At 39.1% G+C, this 22631-nt stretch overlaps 3 protein-coding genes across 3 annotated transcripts in view; 1 reads left to right on the forward strand and 2 right to left on the reverse strand.

Annotated features, from left to right (window-relative positions):
- Positions 1 to 263: 263 nt before the first annotated feature.
- On the reverse strand, positions 264 to 8640 carry LOC131946319 (serine/arginine repetitive matrix protein 5). Its single transcript, XM_059307013.1, has 6 exons — positions 8506 to 8640; positions 6422 to 6595; positions 5814 to 6043; positions 3320 to 3461; positions 1830 to 3158; positions 264 to 1590 (listed from the first exon to the last, which is right to left on the reverse strand). The coding sequence occupies exons 2-6, from the start codon at positions 6501 to 6503 to the stop codon at positions 401 to 403; spliced, it is 2973 nt and encodes a 990-aa protein (XP_059162996.1). The 5' UTR covers positions 6504 to 6595; positions 8506 to 8640; the 3' UTR covers positions 264 to 400.
- On the forward strand, positions 6598 to 7247 carry LOC131946318 (annexin A7-like). The gene is made up of 2 exons (XM_059307012.1): positions 6598 to 6615; positions 6723 to 7247. Exons 1-2 carry the CDS (start codon positions 6598 to 6600, stop codon positions 7245 to 7247), a joined length of 543 nt encoding a protein of 180 aa, XP_059162995.1.
- Positions 8641 to 16235: 7595 nt separating the features above from the next.
- The window catches only part of LOC131946324 (fibulin-1), a 78212-nt gene continuing 71816 nt past the window's right edge, over positions 16236 to 22631 (reverse strand). The window contains exons 18-20 of the mRNA XM_059307018.1: positions 21898 to 22017; positions 20287 to 20423; positions 16236 to 16587 (exon numbers count right to left, since the gene is read on the reverse strand). Of these exons, the coding sequence (XP_059163001.1) occupies positions 16457 to 16587; positions 20287 to 20423; positions 21898 to 22017 (388 nt within the window). The 3' untranslated portion in view covers positions 16236 to 16456. The remainder of the gene's footprint in view (positions 16588 to 20286; positions 20424 to 21897; positions 22018 to 22631) is intronic.

The raw sequence follows: 22631 nt of genomic DNA on the forward strand, positions 1-22631 counted from the left end.
TGTCATATGTAATTTCTCTAGGATCTTATAAGTAAAATGTTTCAACAGGTACAGTCAATAATAAAAAATGTAACTTGTGCCATTAGTCTAATATACTACTCAAAATGTGTCATAGAATAAAGCTAGATCTAACTAGCATCCAAACATTAGTACAGAAATGTTTTTCATTTTTGTGGAATAAAAAAGTTTTCAGATATTTTTAAACATTCCTTTTTAAATATATTCACTTCTAAAAACTCTAAAAAACTTCTAAAAAAAGTAGAAAATAAGTTAAACACTTTGGTGATCAAATATATAATTAACAACTGCTAAAAAATATACAACTTTTCAAGAACATTGATTTTTAACAATTTTTGAAAACATTTTAGAACATTGGATGTAAGGTAGGTTGAGATTGGTTTTATATATTACTCTCAGAGGGTCCATAGTTGTTGCCATATCTGTCAACAAGAGGGGCATAACTAGCTGGTCCACTGTAGGCTGAACTCTGAGCTGTAGTGTAGGAGGGGGGAGAGTAGTAAGGTTGTTGGGCTGGGTAGGGCTGGCCCCAGGTGGAGCTCAATACTGACTCTGTATCAGCTGTGTCAGCGATAGATTCTCCCATCTGGTGGCGTCTCTTCTTCATCCCCTCAGTTAGGTTGACCAACTGGTCCCACTTTGAGGCTTGTGGTTGTGGAATTGGAGCTGGTTTTGGAGCAATGGGTGGTTTAGCTACACCTGGCATAGGTACCATCACTGGTGGCCCACCTGGAGCTCCTGCTATATAAGGAACACCAAACTGCTGGTAGGGCATTGGATAGCCAACAGGCATGAGGGGTGGAGCAAACATTGGCTGCTGATGAGGAAGGTAGGCAGACGATGGGTTGACACTTGGAGCAACACTTGAAGCTGCAACTGATTCAACATCTTCATTAGAGCTGGATAAGCCAACACTGGCTGAGCCAGTTGACCTGTGACCTCTATGTTTAGGCTTAGCTGTACTGTATTCACTTTCTGTATCCATTTCTCTTGATTTAGAATGAGATCTTTTCTTTCTACTCTTTCTGTCATCATCATCATCAGAATCATTCATCCTGGATCTGCTACGATGGTGTCGCTTCTTATCCTCTTCACTGGAGTCTCTGTCTACAGATTTGGATCTGCTGCTAGCCACACTCACATCATCCCTTGAGCGTGAGCGCTTATGTTTTCTCAGACTCTCCTGACTTTTGCTTCTGGATTTCAAATGATTTGATTTTACCGACACCCCTGATTTAGTTGAGCCGACAGAATCTTTTCTTTCTCTTGGGAAACTTGTCTGCACCCCACGATTATAGCGCTTTCCATGCCTAGTTTTGGCCAAAGACTTTCTACCAAAGACATAAACACCTTTATCATTACCTGTCCAGGTGGCACACTCTCTGACAACAACAGCAGTGGCCATGTCACCTGAAGATTTCTCTCTATCAAAATCTCCCATTCTTGAGTCCATATCATCATATGCATAAGATGACAGGGACACAGTTTCACCCATTGAGTTTTTACGTTTCCTACCATATAAAGATGATCTGGAGGCATAAAGTGATGTCTTAGATCCGGATCTCTTAAAAGCTGTTTAAAATAGATTAAAAAAAAAACAGTGACAGATTGTGTGAAAAATTTAAAAGTAAACAAATTTGCATGTCAATGCTTACTACTAAATAACCACCAAACAATATAAATGTCAAACAATTACATCCACTCTAAATTTTTATTAAAATATCTTATTTCCATTGACTGCAATTAATATTCTTGACTAAAATTTTCAAGTTAAAGCCCAAGCAGATATCAAGAAATTGCAACAGACTTACGCATATAATTGCTGTCTAAATCATCATCTTCCTCATCATCTTCTGTAAAGTTAAGAGAGCGCACACTACCAGAGGATTTGGAGCGAGCTGGCTGATTATTTGCTTCTAAGGCTTCTATGGCATTTCCTGTACTTTTAGACCTGACCATTTTTTGACCTTTAGACTTTGGTTTTCGTCCACTGGCTGATTTCTTGAACCTCCCCTCATATTCTTTGTCATGTGTTCTACCTCTTTCCTCATCCTCCTCCCTATATTTTCTTTCATCTTTTTTCCTCCCTCTTTCATTTTCCTCTTGATCTCTATGCCTGCTGTTAGATCTTGATTTGTTTTTCCTTTCTCTGTCTGAGTCCTCACTCTCATCAGTGTCACGACTTCTGTCCTTCCTCTTCTTCACTTCTGGCTTTGGTTCTACCTTCTTTTCCCTGTTAGGTCTCAGTGCATGTTGCTTGTCCTGATGAGCGGGTTTTGGAGCAGGTTTATCATCTATTTGTGTTGTATCTGAAGAGGATGAAGATGGCCGAGCTCGATGAATGGCAGCAACGTGACCTCGTTTCTCTGGGCTAGGTGACCTGGTGGCAGATGTGGGCAACGGTGGTAGTTTGGGCTTTGATAGTGGGGCCCCGGCTGAGTTAATGGATGAGGAGGAAGTTGTTGAGATGCTTTGAGATACTCGTTTGACTCTTTCATCAGCGTCTCGCTCATTTTCATGAAAGGATTTACGGAATTTTGGATTGTTGTGAAGAGCTGCTAACACTCCTGTTTTAGGAGGGGGCAGCTGATTTTCAGTTGAGGAAGTACTTGGACTCCGACTCCCTGGGAGATTAGCAATAGGGGGAGGTGGAGGAGGACCTTGTCTTGTGCTAACGGGTTCTCTCTTAATATCTCTTCTCATTACTGGTTCAATTTTCTTTGTTTCATCCACTTTATTTTCTTGAAAATCTGCCCTGTTTCTTCCAAAATTTCTATTTTCATAATTTTGGTTTGATCTCTGATTTTGTCCAGGGGGAGGACCAAATCTATCCAGAGCACTTCTAGGCTTGGCACCACTTTCAAGATTATCTTGCTGATCCTTGCCCAGCAACTTTTTCTCAGAGCCTGGGGATGATGCCAAAGTTCCACTTCTCAGTGAGTTATTTTCATAGATAGTTTTGCTTGGCACCTCTTTCTTGTAATCAGGCACTGTTTCAGCTTCCTTATTTCGGTACTTCTTATAACAGCAAACACAGATAATAATAGTGACAACAATTACAACAATAATGCCAGCTACAATGCCAACAATCATTCCGATATTTCCAGAGCTTGCATCACCAGGAGCCACAGCAGCTTCAGCTGGTGACAAAAAGTGGAAGTTTTTTTTTACTATAACACAACAATAATGTTTACTTTCAGCTGATAGAAAAAGTGGAAGGCTTTTAACGTAACACAACAATACAGTTTTAGTTACTGGAAGCTAGCTATATCCCATTTACATAACATGTTTGTATACTTACATCTTAATGCAGTGACTCCAATTTGAAAACTGTAACTGACATCATCATATGTTTTTCTAGTCAAACGAATTGTCGCTTTACCGTTAATGTCTTTTATCTCAGGAATGCTGTCAAGATTTGACTGACAGCCAAGTGTCTTTTTCTGTAAAATTGGAATATAAAATGTTTATTCAAATAGCAAATTTTCTTTGACGAGCCGACCCGCTGCGTATCATACGCCGCTATTTAGTTGTTTTTTTTCTACTTTTCAGTAATTTATAATTTGTGAATTCGACAGTACCAATGCTGCCACTGAAAATATTTGCTTAAAAACACTAAACCCCCCTTTCCTCCCACCCCCACGTGAAAGCAGCCTCCTCTTAGTTACCTCCTCTAAGTTTAAAATCGTTTCAAACTAAATTATCTGCCCCTAATAGCCGTCACCAAACCCGTCTCTATGGTTGTAAAATGTAAACAGCGTGAACCACAGCTCACCAGACCATGTGAGGGGGTGGGGGGTGGTAGCGATAGAGAGGAAGAGAGGCGACTGTAAGGCACGCTTGCAGCTTGTTTTCTAACGGCTCACAGAAGAGAATTATATATATAGATAAGAAATAGGCTGTAATATAGTTCAAGCAAAGTAAGAAAATTTATAAATGAGGAATTAGGCTTCCCTGAAAGCAATGTATTAAAATACTCTTTTTCAACCTTCTCACAAAGGGTCGCCCATAAATGATGTCACACTCATAGGGGGGGGGGGGGGGGTTAGATGGTGTGACATCACACTTTTGCATTATAAAAAAGCAATGTTAGAAAAAGAATTTTAGCCATTATGTATTTTGCGTTTTAGAAAACTGTTTTAATAAATTGTAATAGGAATCTATATATATAATTATCTTCTTGGAGACGTTAGAAAACAAGCTGTAAGCGCGCCTAGCAGTCCCCTCTCTTCCTCTCTAGGCATATTGCAACCCCCCCCACCCCCACATGGTCTGGTGAGCTGTGGTTCACGTTAAATGTTTACAATCGTAGAGCCGGGTTTAGTGACGCCTATTAGGGGCAGATAATTTAGTTTGAAACTATTTTAAACTTAGGGGAGGTAACTAAGAGGAGGCTGCTTTCACAGAGGTGGGGGTGTAGGGTAGGGGTTGGGGGAAGGGAGGGTGGGAAGGTATTGTCCTTAACGGCCTACTGATAGTGTTTTAAGGCAAATATTTTCAGTGGCAGCGTTGATACTGTCGAATTCACACATAATGAATGACTGAAAAGTAGAAAATAAAGCAACTAAATAGCGCCGTATGATACCCCGTGGGTCGGCTCGTTGATTAAAATACTCTATGTTGACAGAGTTCAGACAAGATTTTAGAAAAATATCGATGTTTAAAAAAAAATTCAACTGCAATTTTGAGGGGGGGGGGGGGGGGGGGGGGGGAAATGTAGGCTGAGGTGTGATGTCATTTTAGGGGGGTCTGGCTTTTTGTGACAACATGTGACGGAGGGGAGGGGGCAGTAAAAATTGTCCAAAAAAAGCGTGACGTCATTTATGGATGGCCCCCAAGTTTTTCCATTTGATCAGATTCCATTTTGTTGTTGAAGCAAAAAGGTTTGTTTGAAAACTTAACTCTTTTATAGATTTTAGAAAGGCTTAAATTTAATAGAAAGTGAGCTGCCTCAAAAGCCAGCCATAATTAGGCCTTAGGTATTGTGAGGGATAACTTGTCATATTTTACACACAAGCAAATTGTCTGATCTGTTTCAAGCTCCACATTTTAGCTGCACAGGCCAGAGTGCAGATAACCCAGTGTGCAAAACACAATTTTTATAACAAATTTTAATAGAAAAAATATATTAAAATAACTAGATTTAAATTGACAAGTGTTTCAAGAACAAATTCAATAGGATTGTCTTGCCTTAAAAACATTTTCAAAATGGTTTAATAATTGGGATTCTAAGTAAAACACATTATGATATAATGACTATATCAAGAAACACCTATATCCCAAGCAACAATTCAGACTTAGCTTTTTGTTCTATAAACACCTCAGCAAAAGGGAACAAATTCTCCTATTAAGCTAACCAATGTTTAAATAAACACAGGATTAAACAACATATTCTAGCCAAGGTCAACTAAAATTAGAAATAATCATTAGAAAGTATATGTATAAAAGTAAATTAAAACTTCAGAAGAAAACCAAACAAGCTGTTTTTTAACCTTTATATGATTAATGCTTTTGTCAAAGTGAGCAATAAAAACAGACCAATACTTTTTTAAACTCATCTTAAACAATGAATTTTAAAACAAAGGATCTAATGCAGTAGTGGCTTTTTTCAGAGTACTGTATTTCTTTTAAAGTAGCTTATAAAAATAATATTTAGAAATATGCAATTCTAAATGTGCTTTTCTAATTGAATTTTTGCAGAAGCAACTATATACGAGTGTTGCCTGAAAGTTAAGAAGGTAGAGTGTGTTTGATAACATTCTACTGCTAAGATTTGTGTCACATATTGCACTTACATCATTGTTTGACATCTGAATCTCAAGAATGACATCACAATCTTGAATGTATGATCCAGATACTATCCACAATTTGAGTGTATCCCCTTCAGTTTGGGGACTGAACTGGAGATAACATGTTAGCTGGGACTGAGAAGACTGTGAAGATCTTCCTCGAACATAAGTAGTTTGGTCTCTTGGCATGTCTATGAAGCCAGTGTTGATACAGTCTGATCTCTGATCCATTACATCTGTTTGATTAAAAACATGATCTATAGACTTCCTGCTATAAGCCTCGTTAGTCAAACACTAAAATATTTTTTTGAGAACAAGGTAGTTACAACCAAGTCACAAAATACTTTTTAAACATTTACTACAATATGTAAAAACTTAAATTACATTAATATTTAAAGAATCAATTAATTTTTGAGAAACCAGGATTTGTGGTTTCAGTGTTGCACCAAAGTTTTTCTTCTCTGCATATCAAACATGTCTTGCTCATTAAGTTCAAGAGTCGATTTCCAAATCAAGAAAAATTTACTTACATTACACCAAAAATACTTCAATTTTTAAAATTATATATATGAATAAAAAAAAAAGACCAAATATTTGCTAAAACAAAATCTTACATTGTTTTGAAGCAGTAATTGCAGCTTCTGTTGCAGTAAATGACAATGAAAACAAAATCAATTGAAAAAGAAGCATTTTCATCTCATAGCTTTTTGATGCTCCTTGTACCAGCCATTTCCCTAAAAAGCATCAAACTGTCTTGAAATTATTTCTTTTTGTCTCTGTTAATAAAGCTATGAATAAAACAGAAAAAGTAATATTTAGAAACAAATGTCATGTTTAAAAAAAAAAACAAAGCACAGGCATAGAAAACAAAACATATAAGCTCTAAAATACTTGGGGTCCATTTGGGACAAAAAGGTGAAACCATCAACAGAGGGGACACCACCCAAAAAGGTGAAACCATCAACAGAGGGGACACCACCCAAAAAGGTGAAACCATCAACAGAGGGGACACCACCCAAAAAGGTGAAACCATCAACAGAGGGGACACCACCCAAAAAGGTGAAACCATCAACAGAGGGGACACCACCCAAAAAGGTGAAACCATCAACAGAGGGGACACCACCCAAAAAGGTGAAACCATCAACAGAGGGGACACCACCCAAAAAGGTGAAACCATCAACAGAGGGGACACCACCCAAAAAGGTGAAACCATCAACAGAGGGGACACCACCCAAAAAGGTGAAACCATCAACAGAGGGGACACCACCCAAAAAGGTGAAACCATCAACAGAGGGGACACCACCCAAAAAGGTCAAACCATCACCTGCAAGGGGAACCACTATATTCAGCGTTAAAACTTCAACAGGTGCAACCGTCAGTGCCCTGTATATTGACAACCCAAAGCGTCCCGGGCTCCCCTGCGAGCACTTAGGCGGCTAAATTTGTTTTAAAAAAGGCTAAACACTAAAGACATGATGGTTTATAACATGTCAAATAATTTTTTTCGTATTAAAGAAAAAATCCTGTTGATTTGTGTCATTTTAGTGAATGACGCAATCTGCATAATTGTTTCAGGATGCTATTTGGCACTCTGGGTTATCCTGTGAGCACTATGGTGCCTGTTATTTTTAAGGAGCCAGGGGCCGTATGCGGCACCTCTGTGGTAGTGTAATCGGGGGCTGCCTCTACCTCATTATTTCTGTGAGTGATAAATGTGCACCCAAGGTTTTCATATGGTAGTGTAGGTAAAACCATGTCCTGATATTTATGATCCAAGCACAGGCATTGTTTACATTTAAATTTAAACCCAGAGTTTCTTCCAGGCATCTCTTCGGGGGGGGGGGGGGGGGGGGGGGGGGGGGGCAAAGCCCACCAAAAATTTTTTACCACCCCCCCGAACGAAATGAAATTTATATAATTTATATAGAAAATATATACTTTTAACAGTGTCCACCCCCCGAAGAAAGTCTACCGCCCCCCCCCCCCCCCGAAAATTTCAAGTGCCCCCCCCCCCCGGAGAAAAAAGTCTGGAAGAAACACTGTTTAAACCTAGTTTTAGAAAAAAAATATCACATATCTAAGAATACAGGATTGGTAACGCATTTATGAATCGCTTCTTATATATTTTGCCAGACTTTCTTCCCCCAAGGCAACAGCCACCCTATGAGACGATCCTGGCTATGCAACTTGCCACTCACTATTATTGCTGCCACTCATGATTTACCAATTCTAGCTACTATCTAGATCTAGACCCTAGATTTAACATCCATTCTTAAATCTTTTTTTTATTTTGGTTGTCAGTTTCAGTGATAGTTCGACAGTAGACTTCATTAATTAAAACAATGTAATAAATCTAGGGCCTAAAGAAAGAAATATTATTACAATTAGTGATTAGGCCTATAGACATAGAGTCATAGACCTAGTCTTGAGAAAGTCTCTTCTTTTTCAGGTTGTATTTTCTTAGATCTAGTAATGTAATACTAGTAGTAAAGGTATTAGTAGTGTAATACTATATAATAAAGGAAAATAATAATAATACTTTTAATTTATAGGCCCCTAAAATAGTGCCCTAACCTAAAGTAATAGGTTGAATTATTAAAATTTTAAGTTAGGCCCTAAGTCTTCACAAAATTATAATTTGAATTAAATAAACAAGCTATATACATTAAGGTTTCATTATGCAAACATTTTACAATACCTTATACAAATCCAATGACCTGAATCCATGCAATCGTATTTCAGACGAATCATTTCCGCATTGCTTGGATTAGTTTGAAGACGCCATGTTGTCACCTGTCCCAGATCTGTCAACTAGGGCACCCTTGTGGACACACCTGAGATCTACAAAGTAGTCGATAAAATATGCGAATAGGCTTATACTTATATTAGAAACAATGTAGATCTAGATCTAGTATTTGTTGGCTTAGTTATTAGTAGAGGCTGAAAAAGTTTGAGGACCCCACCAATATATATGCTTATGCCTATAATTATGATGAACGGAAAGAATAAAAATAAAAAAGTTAGGCCTACAGTTTTTGCTGGAAATTATATCGTAGTAAAAAGGTCACAGAAATTATTAATGAATTAAGTAACAAAAAAAAGTCACAAAACTATTCTTAGATAGTTCTATACAATATTTTTATCTACTTTTTGAGAATTGCAAAATTTTTGGTGTTTATAACTGTTTTTTTTTTAACATTTAGGGGCCCACAGTCGACCATAATAATTTTTTTATAGTTAAAAAAAATAAATTTCTTGCATTTTAGACTTGATGGTTGTTTTGTAAAAAGATTACCGTAGATCCAATTTGATTATTTTTTTTTTATAGACACCACCCCACGCTCGTGTATATTCTTTTTCCCTTTGTTTTTAAACCACTCTGAAAGCGGAGTCCTCTTTCTCCTACCATAAAACTTATCAAAGATAAGCAAACGTTCAAACCACTACCCTGACTTATTTCCCCTTTTTCAAATAGTCAAATAGGGGTGCTCCTAAGCTCCTTTTAATAGATTTTGTACAAAACAAATTAAAAATCAATCACTTCTCTTAATTATTTTTTTATAAAGTACTTACTAAAGAATGACATTGTACAAAAAGGAAATGTATTTAAAATTAATAATAATAAAAAAAAACAAACAACAACATAAGAATAAACGTAATACGAGACACCATTACTTATACAAAGCTTTCATGTTTTATATTCTTTTGACCGACTAAAGGTTATGAGGGTTTGTAGAAAAGATAAAATATAAATGATTTTCACAAAAAAAAACCCCACACTAATGCACTTACACACATGACATGATGTAGTAATTTGTTTTAATTGAAAAAAAAACAATATTTTAAAAAAAAAACTTGAACAGGCCAGCAATGAGTATCCTATGTTCGTATTTTGTGTTTGTATATATATATATATATATATATATATATATATATATATATATATATATATATATATATATATATATATATATATATATATATATATATATATATATATATATATATATATATATATATATATATATATATACGAGCCGACCCGCGGCATATCATACGCCGCTATTTAGTTGTTTTATTTTATACTTTTCAGTAATTTATAATTTGTGAATTCGACAGTACCAATGCTGCCACTGAAAATATTTGCTTTAAAACACTAACATCCCCCTCCCCCTTCCTTCCCTCCCCCCTCCTCCCCCCCCCCTACGTTTAAAATCGTTGGCTCTGCTTGTAAACATTTAGAGTGAACACAGCTCACTAAAACCATGTAGGGGTGGGGAGGTAGGGAGAGCGTTTGCAGCTTGTTTTCTAACGGCTCGAAGAAGAGAATTATATATATACGAGCCGGCCCGCGGCATAACATACGCCGCTATTTAGTTGTTTCTAATTTTCAATAATTCATAATTTGTGAATTCGACAGTACCAACGCTGACACTGAAAATATTTCTTTAAAACACTATAAGTAGCTCGTTAAGGACCATAACCCCCCCCCCCCCTTCCTTCCCTCCCCCCTCCTCCCCCCCTACGTTTAAAATCGTTGGCTCTGCTTGTAAACATTTAGAGTGAACACAGCTCACTAAAACCATGTAGGGGTGGGGAGGTAGGGAGAGCGTTTGCAGCTTGTTTTCTAACGGCTCGAAGAAGAGAATTATATATATACGAGCCGGCCCGCGGCATAACATACGCCGCTATTTAGTTGTTTCTAATTTTCAATAATTCATAATTTGTGAATTCGACAGTACCAACGCTGACACTGAAAATATTTCTTTAAAACACTATAAGTAGCTCGTTAAGGACCATAACCCCCCCCCCCCTTCCTTCCCTCCCCCCCCTCCTCCCCCCCCCCCCCTACGTTTAAAATCGTTGGCTCTGCTTGTAAACATTTAGAGTGAACACAGCTCACTAAAACCATGTAGGGGTGGGGAGGTAGGGAGAGCGTTTGCAGCTTGTTTTCTAACGGCTCGAAGAAGAGAATTATATATATACGAGCCGGCCCGCGGCATAACATACGCCGCTATTTAGTTGTTTCTAATTTTCAATAATTCATAATTTGTGAATTCGACAGTACCAACGCTGACACTGAAAATATTTCTTTAAAACACTATAAGTAGCTCGTTAAGGACCATAACCCCCCCCCCCCCCTTCCTTCCCTCCCCCTACGTTTAAAATCGTTGGCTCTGCTTGTAAACATTTAGAGTGAACACAGCTCACTAAAACCATGTAGGGGTGGGGAGGTAGGGAGAGCGTTTGCAGCTTGTTTTCTAACGGCTCGAAGAAGAGAATTATATATATACGAGCCGGCCCGCGGCATAACATACGCCGCTATTTAGTTGTTTCTAATTTTCAATAATTCATAATTTGTGAATTCGACAGTACCAACGCTGACACTGAAAATATTTCTTTAAAACACTATAAGTAGCTCGTTAAGGACCATAACCCCCCCCTTCCTTCCCCCCCCCCCTACGTTTAAAATCGTTGGCTCTGCTTGTAAACATTTAGAGTGAACACAGCTCACTAAAACCATGTAGGGGTGGGGAGGTAGGGAGAGCGTTTGCAGCTTGTTTTCTAACGGCTCGAAGAGGAGAATTATATATATATATATATATATATATATATATATATATATATATATATATATATATATATATATATATATATATATATATATATATATATATATATATATATATATATATGGGGGGGCTAAAAAAAAATTGTTCCGCCACTGATCATGGTGTTTGTGTGTTTTAGCCGTAGGCCTTCCTGCTGTCGGCCTTGTCCTTCCATATTGTTGATGATTGCGTCAATGACAGCCTTCATACGCCTGTATCGGCTTTTTTGTGTCGATCATATGATTTTTGTGATGAGCTAGTGGCGGGTACTTTCAGGTAAGCTGCAGGGAAATCGTTCTTGTCAAAGTTTGCTGTCCACTCTCTTTTTCACGGGAAAATTAGAGTCATCTCAATAATCGAGTTTAAAGTGACCAAAAACTGACCTATAACCCAATCTTACCTATATAAAAGGATATAGCTGCGTCTGAAATCTAGTATTTTAATTTCTCCAGTTCTTTGATTACACACAAAAATAAACAATTATAACACGTGGATAAAGGAAATTGTTTTTTTATTCTAAACAATTTTCAAATAGGTATAAAAAACTAAACCATATCCTAATATTTGAGAAGGCCACTTGCAAAGTCCACTTTTTGAAGAAGAAAAAAGTTTGCCTATAGCCTTCTTAAAATGTGGCAGCTTAATTAAGTAGTATACTTATTTTTGCCCAGAAAGAAATAGCTATAATTTATCTTTATTGCAAGTTTTAAGATTTTAAAATTATAACACCAGTCATCAAAACGATGGCATTCAATCCACATTTTAATAAAAATCCATATGTTGTTGTATTAGATTTGGTCGTGGTTTGGTTGTGAGGCTTAAGGCGATGTTACGTAACGTTACAGGAGTTTGAGGTGCTTAAAAGGGATCTTGACACCTGGCTACTACCCTAGATTTTGATATATCAATGGGGTTGTTGGAAAAATAAGTAACAAGCGGTTTTTGTGTAATGGTTTGACTATGGTGGTAAGTATATATTTGTGTAACAAAACATGTGCTGGTCATGTCCACACATGATGGGCTGGTCATGTCCTCACATGGTGGGCTGGTCATGTCCTCACATGGTGGGCTGGTCATGTCCTCTTATGGTGGGCTGGTCATGTCCTCTTATGGTGGGCTGGTCATGTCCTCACATGGTGGGCTGGTCATGTCCTCTGGTCATGTCCTCACATGGTGGGCTGGTCATGTCCTCACATGGTGGGCTGGTCATGTCCTCACTTGGTGGGCTGGTCATGTCCTCACATGGTGGGCTGGTCATGTCCTCACATGGTGGGCCGGTCATGTCCTCACATGGTGGGCTGGTCATGTCCTCACATGGTGGGCTGGTCATGTCCTCTGGTCATGTCCTCACATGGTGGGCTGGTCATGTCCTCACATGGTGGGCTGGTCATGTCCTCACTTGGTGGGCTGGTCATGTCCTCACATGGTGGGCTGGTCATGTCCTCACATGGTGGGCTGGTCATGTCCTCACATGGTGGGCCGGTCATGTCCTCTGGTCATGTCCTCACATGGTGGGCTGGTCATGTCCTCACATGGTGGGCTGGTCATGTCCTCACATGGTGGGCTGGTCATGTCCTCTGGTCATGTCCTCACATGGTGGGCTGGTCATGTCCTCACATGGTGGGCTGGTCATGTCCTCACATGGTGGGCTGGTCATGTCCTCACATGGTGGGCTGGTCATGTCCTCACATGGTGGGCTGGTCATGTCCTCACATGGTGGGCTGGTCATGTCCTCACATGGTGGGCTGGTCATGTCCTCTGGTCATGTCCTCACATGGTGGGCTGGTCATGTCCTCACATGGTGGGCCGGTCATGTCCTCACATGGTGGGCTGGTCATGTCCTCTGGTCATGTCCTCACATGGTGGGCTGGTCATGTCCTCACATGGTGGGCTGGTCATGTCCTCTTATGGTGGGCTGGTCATGTCCTCACATGGTGGGCTGGTCATGTCCTCACATGGTGGGCTGGTCATGTCCTCACATGGTGGGCTGGTCATGTCCTCACATAGTGGGCTGGTCATGTCTTCATATGGTGGGCTGGTCATGTCCTCACATGGTGGGCTGGTCATGTCCTCACATGGTGGGCTGGTCATGTCCTCACATGGTGGGCTGATCATGTCCTCACATGGTGGGCTGGTCATGTCCTCACATGGTGGGCTGGTCATGTCCTCACATGGTGGGCTGGTCATGTCCTCACATGGTGGGCTGGTCATGTCCTCACTTGGTGGGCTGGTCATGTCCTCACTTGGTGGGCTGGTCATGTCCTCACATGGCGGGCTGGTCATGTCCTCACTTGGTGGGCTGGTCATGTCCTCTTATGGTGGGCTGGTCATGTCCTCTGGTCATGTCCTCACTTGGTGGGCTGGTCATGTCCTCACATGGTGGGCTGGTCATGTCCTCACTTGGTGGGCTGGTCATGTCCTCACTTGGTGGGCTGGTCATGTCCTCACATGGTGGGCTGGTCATGTCCTCACATGGTGGGCTGGTCATGTCCTCACATGGTGGGCTGGTCATGTCCTCACATGGTGGGCTGGTCATGTCCTCACATGGTGGGCTGGTCATGTCCTCACATGGTGGGCCGGTCATGTCCTCTGGTCATGTCCTCACATGGCGGGCTGGTCATGTCCTCACATGGTGGGCTGGTCATGTCCTCTGGTCATGTCCTCACATGGTGGGCTGGTCATGTCCTCACTAGGTGGGCTACTGTGTGTGTCTGTCTGTGTGTGTGTCTATAGACACGATAACTTGAGTACCGTTACATCTATGTTGATGAAATTTCATACATAAGTATTATATCAAAATCGTAGATCCGTATCAACTTTTCAGCGATTTCCGAAAAAATGAACTTTTTCTAGTTGAATTTTTCAAAAGCCTGTAACTTGAGTACTATTTCAGATAAATAAATGAAAAATCAAATGTAAGTAAAAGATCTAATTCTCCGCCTTCTTTCAAATTTTAAGTTATTTCCGTTGACCGAGAGTAGTAATTTTAGCTATTTCCGATTTCTCAAAAACGCATGTGAATTTATAAAGTACTAATAATATTCCGCACTATTGTGCACATTTTATTTGGCGTTCACTTGGTGTGCAATTCCTTTTTCTACGAGATTTTATTCTATTTTAAAAAAAGTTTAAGTATTTAAAATGGATTAAAAATCATGTCTATATCCTGAGTTGCCATCCCCTGTCGTTTCATATAAGAATATTCGAGAAATTTTAGGGGAGATCACTCCCGGTTTATGCACGATTACAATACTTTCTTTATACTTTGTATACGAGAAAGTAAAACAAAATCGAGATTTTTGCACTCTTGTATAGAGAATGTCAGCACTTTTTGAATAGAGGATGTCAGCACTTTTGTATATAGGATGTCGGCACTTTTTAAATAGAGGATGTCAGCACTTTTGTATATAGGATGTCGGCACTTTTTAAATAGAGGATGTCAGCACTTTTTAAATAGAGCATGTCAGCACTTTTGTATATAGGATGTCATCACTTTTGTATAGAGGATGTTGGCACTTTTTAAATAGAGGATGTCAGCACTTTTGTATAGAGGATGTCGGCACTTTTTAAATAGAGGATGTCAGCACTTTTGTATAGAGGATGTTGGCACTTTTTAAATAGAGGATGTCAGCACTTTTGTATAGAGGATGTCGGCACTTTTTAAATAGAGGATGTTGGCACTTTTGTATAGAGGATGTCAGCACTTTTGTATAGAGGATGTCAGCACTTTTGTATAGAGTATGTCAGCACTTTTGTATATTGATGTCATTACTTTTGTATAGAGGATGTCATCACTTTTGTATAGAGTATGTCAGCACTTTTGTATAGAGGATGTCATTACTTTTGTATAGAGGATGTTGGCATTTTTTAAATAGAGGATGTCAGCAAAAACTTTTAAAATAGAGGATGTCAGCACTTTTGTATAGAGGATGTCGGCACTTTTGTATAGAGGATGTCAGCACTTTTGTATAGAGGATGTCTGTAATTTCTTGCCGAGATGATTCAATGTAGACAAAAATTGGACGCATTTCAGGAAAGGGAAAACTTTAACGTGTTTATTTTAAAATGTATTACTTTCAAGATTCGTTTAAGCTAAATGACATAATATCCCATGTGTTTAATAGAGTACACGTTCTTTGTTTCATGGAGTAATGCCTACATTTTCTTTGTATAATAGAGTACGTGTTCTTGTTTAATAGAGTACATGTTCTTTGTTTCTGTTTGCTTTATATGTTTTAGTTAAATGAATAAAAAGGTTACGTGTGTGTGTGTGTGTGTGTCAGGGGTTGAGAGTGCCCCCTTATATGTGAGCGGGGTCGAGGATCCCCCTCCCGCCCCTTAAGTGGGTGGGGGTGGCAGGTGACCCAGCACTGTTTCCCCTGGGAATCATCTGGAGAGAAAATCAAAGGAAAGTGGAGATGCTTGGTTCAACGAGCAGGTATGACGTCAACAACAGATATAAAGATGCTAAAGTGGACTAACAATATGACAAAAAAATACGTTCTAGCTTGGAAAAGTGTTTTATGTTACGTAAATGTGTTAACTTCGCTTACTAGCGGTAATTATATAAATTGAAATATAATTCTTTTACGTACAAAATTCATTCGACAATTGCTATAAGTAAACACAAAAATCTAACACATTTATTATCTGTATTATTTTATTAATTTTAAATAACTTAAAGGTTTTATTTTTGAAAATAAAATGACATCAAAGATATATATATATATATATATATATATATATATATATATATATATATATATATATATATATATATATATATATATATATATATATATATATATATATATATATATATATATATATATATATATAAATGAAAATTTTTTTATTTCAAAGTGTCTTAACAGTTTGCAGACGCTATTCGTGATCGTCACGTCAATAGTTTGTATTTTTGTTCATCTGTAAATATGTGTATATACTCTAAAGTCGTCTTGTAAAGTGCGTTTTTGAACCGTTGAATTTAAGTGCTTTGTATATGTATGTATAGAATATCAATCAGGATTGGAGCAATCAGTTTCCAACAAATATCCAAATGTAGGTGACGTGACTGGTGATGATTTCTTTTAGCTCAGTGTGGTCCACTTGCAGCACAACTTCTCGGTCAGCCGGTCCGGTCAGTGGACGAACCAGTCTCAGCTTGACTGAAACAATCCAGGTTCAAATACCATTTGTACAATACACATACAATCATGACATACATTAGCTACAGTAGATTTCCTCACTTTTACATACAATAGTTACAGCATTCAATTTTTACCACTAAAGTATTTTCAGACGCTTGACCTAAATTTCTGTAGGCGCCACACGGATGTAGGCGCCACACGAATGTAGGCGCCACACGAATGTAGGCGCCACACGAATGTAGGCGCCACACGAATGTAGGCGCCACACGAATGTAGGCGCCACACGAATGTAGGCGCCACACGGATGTAGGCGCCATAGTGCTCACGTGGAAGCCCTGGATGCTCCGGGTCATCCGACGACCAGGGCGCCAGCGGACGCGCTTGGTTCGATGTAATCAACAATTATAGTAGCCCAAAATATCCATAGTGTATGTCAATCTTGAAAAAAGAATGTAGGCGCCATAGGGCTCATGAGGGAGTCCGGGACGCTGGCTGTCACCTGACCGCCGGGTACTGGCTGATGCGCTTAAGTTGCGTTAAGTAGTAGCCTAATCCTGATGCTACCCCTGTGCAGGATGCCCAATCAATAGATCCCAGTTCCTTAAATAGTCACAGGGAAACTCTGGACGCCCTATCGCACCCTTCCAGGTAGTCGACTCGATCATGCAGAAGACTACAAACAACAAAGGAATCCAGTGGAATTTCCCCAAAAGGCCGAGGACCTCGCTTTTGCTGACATCTGCCTGCTATCTCACGAACAACAAACATACACAAACTAAACTGAATCGGCTATCCGAAGAAGCCTCCAAAGTTGGATTAAAAATCAACAGAAGTGAAACAGAGGTCATCAGAATCAATAACGAGGACCTGCCTAAAAGGAGAAGACATACGAGAAACAAATTCACGAGAAACGTGATCAACAAGGATGGGGACCACACGGGGACAGAAACAGCCGTATCAGCTCACTACTCCCGAAATGCGAGCTGACATAGAATCTAATTTTCTATATATTATATATAAAAAATACATTTTTAAAAAGGCATTTGATAGTGTAGACAAGGCGTAGTGCGAAAAAGTATGAAGCACTATTATTTAGCACGATGGCGATCCAGAAAAATGTAGTTGACAAATTGCAGTGAGACGAGGGTGTTTGGTCGACAAGTTGACAGAATGATGAAACAACGAAACAAACCAACTTGAATCTAACGAGAAGACTTGAGCAGATGATTTGCTGCCTTATTGCACATAGTCAGCTACAAATGCAGAAGAAATTATACTGATATATATATATATATATATATATATATATATATATATATATATATATATATATATATATATATATATATACAGACCAAGATGATTAGATTAGAGACAGTAACGAAAAAAATGTTTTAAACATTCAAAAGTAGTGTGAAATTTAAATGCATTGTCAAAAAACTAGAGATATTTAGATACATGGATTGTTTTTTTTAACGATATGGCTCGTAGACATGGAATGTATTAAGGACGTTGTACGGCTAGTACAGAGGCGTAGCGAGGGGGGTGCGGGGGGTGCGGACCGCACCGGGTGACACCATTTAGGGGGGTGACACCAAGGCAAAAAAGAGCAAAATATATAGAGAAAAATGATAATTCCACTTAATAGAGTGATTAATTAGAGTGTTAAATAGCCTTTTAAGAGGTGGGGGGTGCAAATCGAAAGTTTGAGGGGGGGGGTGCAAAGCGAAGGTTTGAGCGGGGGGGGGGTGCAAATCGAAAGTTTGATGGGGGGTGTAAATCGAAAATTGAAAGTTTGTCCCCGGGAAGGGTCGTTGCACCTCTGGGGGGGTGACACCATAAAGTGACGCACCGGGTGACACCCGACCTCGCTACGCCACTGGGCTAGTATGTGTTTACAGCAGACAGTGATTAGAGTTAGAGAGTATGTTATTTGATATTAGTTGTTGCGATGGACTGTGTAAGGCAAGGCAAGGTTACAACATTGCGACGCAAAAGACAAATGGGAAACATTTGTAGCAGGATTTTAAATATTATGAGCTTTTATTTAGTTTACAAAGTCTGTTTCTTTTTTGCTTGTTTGTTTGTGGGATGTGGCAAGACTTAATTTTGACCCACTTCTAATGCAGTAATTTCGTTCCAACTTTCCAGATACATTCATATCCGGTGACCATGCAAGAATATCAAATTAAAATCTAATCAGACATTAAGTTAGTCATTAAAATTTAATTTTAAAATGATTAAATTTAAATTTAAATAATAAAAGGGAGATAACAGATTTAACACAATCGATCGCCCAATCAACTGGGCGTCGACAGGGAACTGTTTGTCACGGCTGGTTGACAGGGAACTGTCACGGCTGGTTGACAGGGAACTGTTTGTCACGGCTCACGGCTGGTTGACAGGGAACTGTTTGTCACGGCTGGTTGACAGGGAACTGTTTGTCACGGCTGGTTGACAGGGAACTGTTTGTCACGGCTGGTTGACAGGGAACTGTTTGTCACGGCTGGTTGACAGGGAACTGTTTGTCACGGCTGGTTGACAGGGAACTGTTTGTCACGGCTGGTTGACAGGGAACTGTTTGTCACGGCTGGTTGACAGGGAACTGTTTGTCACGGCTGGTTGACAGGGAACTGTTTGTCACGGCTGGTTGACAGGGAACTGTTTGTCACGGCTGGTTGACAGGGAACTGTTTGTCACGGCTGGTTGACAGGGAACTGTTTGTCACGGTTGGTCGACAGGGAACTGTTTGTCACGGCTGGTTGACAGGGAACTGTTTGTCACGGCTGGTCGAATTTTTAATCTGAGAATCGACCACGAAATTAGACCAAAGCTTTCTATTTAAGGAAGATACATAGTTTTATTTTCTTATTCTCAGTGAATTTGAATGCTTATAAATATAAAAGTCTGCAAGCTATAAGGGAATAGTCTGGGTCATCATTTTGTAACGAAATGACCGGCGTCACCGCGTCATTCGGGAATGACTGAAAGGTTATGTCTGGGGTCACACGGATATTGGTACAATCTTTACAATCAGTACAGTTTGAATACGGATATCTCATACAACTACTGAAATCATTATATGGATATCTCATACCACCATTGAAATCATTCTACGGATATCTCATACAACTACTGAAATCATTTTACGGATATCTCATACAACTACGGATATCTCATACAACTACGGATATCTCATACAACTACTGAAATCATTCTACGGATATCTCATAAAACTACGGATATCTCATACAACTACTGAAATCATTCTACGGATATCTCATACAACTACGGATATCTCATACAACTACGGATATCTCATACAACTACTGAAATCATTCACGGATATCTCATACAACTACTGAAATCATTCTACGGATATCTCATACAACTACGGATATCTCATACAACTACTGAAATCATTCTACGGATATCTCATACAACTACTGAAATCATTCTACGGATATCTCATACAACTACGGATATCTCATACAACTACTGAAATCATTCACGGATATCTCATACAACTACTGAAATCATTCTACGGATATCTCATACAACTACGGATATCTCATACAACTACTGAAATTATTCTACGGATATCTCATACAACTACGGATATCTCATACAACTACTGAAATCATTTGACGACCATAAAATCATAAAACGACCACCAAATCAAAAGTCTAAAAGAAATCTACCCATTGAGTGACATACCAGTATCTCCTGATAGAACTGTGTCAAAATGTTGCTCCTCGTTCCCAGACATGATTTGAGCCTTCAGTTTTGGGTATTTAGTGTACCCGACTGCTCGGATATTCAGCAGAGATAGGGGGGCGGTGATGAAATCAACACTAAATAAAATAAAAATTTAAAACATATCTATTATTTATTATAATTAACTTGCAAGTACTGTTAACTGCAAATTGTGTCATTTGAATATAGTGTAATTATGGACGGTGCACCGTCAAAACGGCCCGGGATAAAACGACCCCATCAATATGACCCCGTCAAATCGACCCCCAACAAAACGACCCAGTCAATATAGCCCCGTCAAAAGGGCCCCAATGTATTGGCTTCCGTCAAATGGGCTCCACTCATATTGACTGCGATATAAAGTCTCCCGACAAATGGGCTCACGACAAATGGACTCCCGACATATTGGCTACCGACAAATGAATCGTATGACCACTGTTGGCATAAAAGTAACCATTTTGTCCTACCTTCACTACTACTGTAACCTCTTATAAATTCCTGAATGAATTTTTTTCATGAACCAACAGCGATTTAAAACAAATCTAGCCATTAACAGCTAAATTCCACCAATTTTAAAATTTTGATAACGTTTAATTTACAACAGTTTAAGATCTATTGCATAAAAGCGAGCACAGAAGTTTAAGTGTATGATATACATGATGTTTACAGGATAACGACATTTTGTTTTGATAACCTATAAGCATATAGCAATCTACTCATTTATGGGAGTCTTAGCTAGATAACCCTTAAATGTACTATTTCTTATACTAGATAAAAAATATAAATATAAGGCCTGCCGAACAAGAGATGCATACGTTGTATTAGCATTGGCTAATCTAACTCTAAAGAGTATTGATTAAGGGGTCACGGAAACCGTATTGACAGGGACCATTTTGTCGGGAGTCGTAATGACGGGAGCCGTTTTGTCGAGAGGCAAATTGACCGGAGCCTATATGTCTGGAGCCAATTTGACGGGAGCCTATTTGTCGGGAGCCTAAATAACGGAAGCTTATTTGTCCGGAGTCTATATGACGGGGTCGATCTGTCGCCGGCCCTTTTGACGGGTCGATTTGACGGGGCTCAAATGCCGGGGCCGTTTTGTCATTGGTCGTTTTGACGCCGCATGATTATTGGACAAATAGATGGTAGAGAGGTTTTTATTTTATTAGGATTGGCTAAGCTGTCCATAGCAGCGAGTTAAGACATGTAAGAGGAAGGGTCAGGGGAACACTGTGGCTAAATATAGCTGTGTGTGTAGGTGCGTAGTGTGGGCGACCATTTATGTTCTAAAGCATTGTTCTAAAGTACAATGTTAGGTAGGTGCCATGGTAATGTCAAGATTATAGCCTACCTACCTAGATAATGTCACGATTATAGCCTACCTACCTAGATAATGTCAAGATTATAGCCTACCTACCTAGATAATGTCAAGATTATAGTTTACTCACCCAGGTAATGTCAAGATTATAGTTTACTGACCTAGGTAATGTCAAGATTATAGTTTACTTACCCAGGTAATGTCAAGATTATAGTTTACTTACCTAGATAATGTCAAGATTATAGTTTACTTACCTCGGTAATGATAAAAATTCCCAGGAAATTGTTTTTGTTTTGTTCTTGAGACATTGGCCATCGTCTGGTTTGCATTTTCTTCTGCCACACTTGACACTGGTGACGTCAGAGTTACTTCCCCTGTCAACAGACCATCAGGGCTATCAGCCAAAGCATTCCCTACAAGATGTGGTTCACTTTCTTTACAAAGTTCATACATGATCATTTTACGTCATCCATAAATGACGTTATGCTTTTGTGGACCGCACCCCCCCCAACCGTAACATAAATCTAGATCCTCTGCCTTTAAAATGACTTCACCCCTAAGCTTCCCCCCCCCCCACTCAAAATTGAAGTTTAATTTTTTAACAAGCATCAATTTCTTTTTCGCTTGAAAGAGCCCTTAGCTTTACCTGAATACCTCTGTGTTTAGTCTGTCGGCCATTAGCACATAAAATTTACCTTTAACATTTCTCCTTCTTTTAATTCACAATATGTAGATAACTCACAAAATGTATTTTAATTCCAATTAATTAGAAAGTCTTATGTTTTAGCATAGAGTAGTTTAATCGATTTCTATTAAAATTTACAAAAACAATTTTCTAAAACACGAAATGCGATTAATAGTGAGTAACCAGCCTTACTGTTAAAAGTGCAAGTATGACGTCACTTTACGTGATCACCCCCTGATCACAAATCGTCACAAAATTACGAACTTTTAACCCCTAGGAGTGTTAAGTTATTTAAGGACGACC

The sequence above is a fragment of the Physella acuta genome, unplaced genomic scaffold (genome assembly GCF_028476545.2).
Source record: "Physella acuta isolate Inbredline_101_S28 unplaced genomic scaffold, ASM2847654v3 ptg000552l, whole genome shotgun sequence".
In the NCBI taxonomy this organism is placed as follows: Eukaryota; Metazoa; Mollusca; class Gastropoda; family Physidae; genus Physella; species Physella acuta.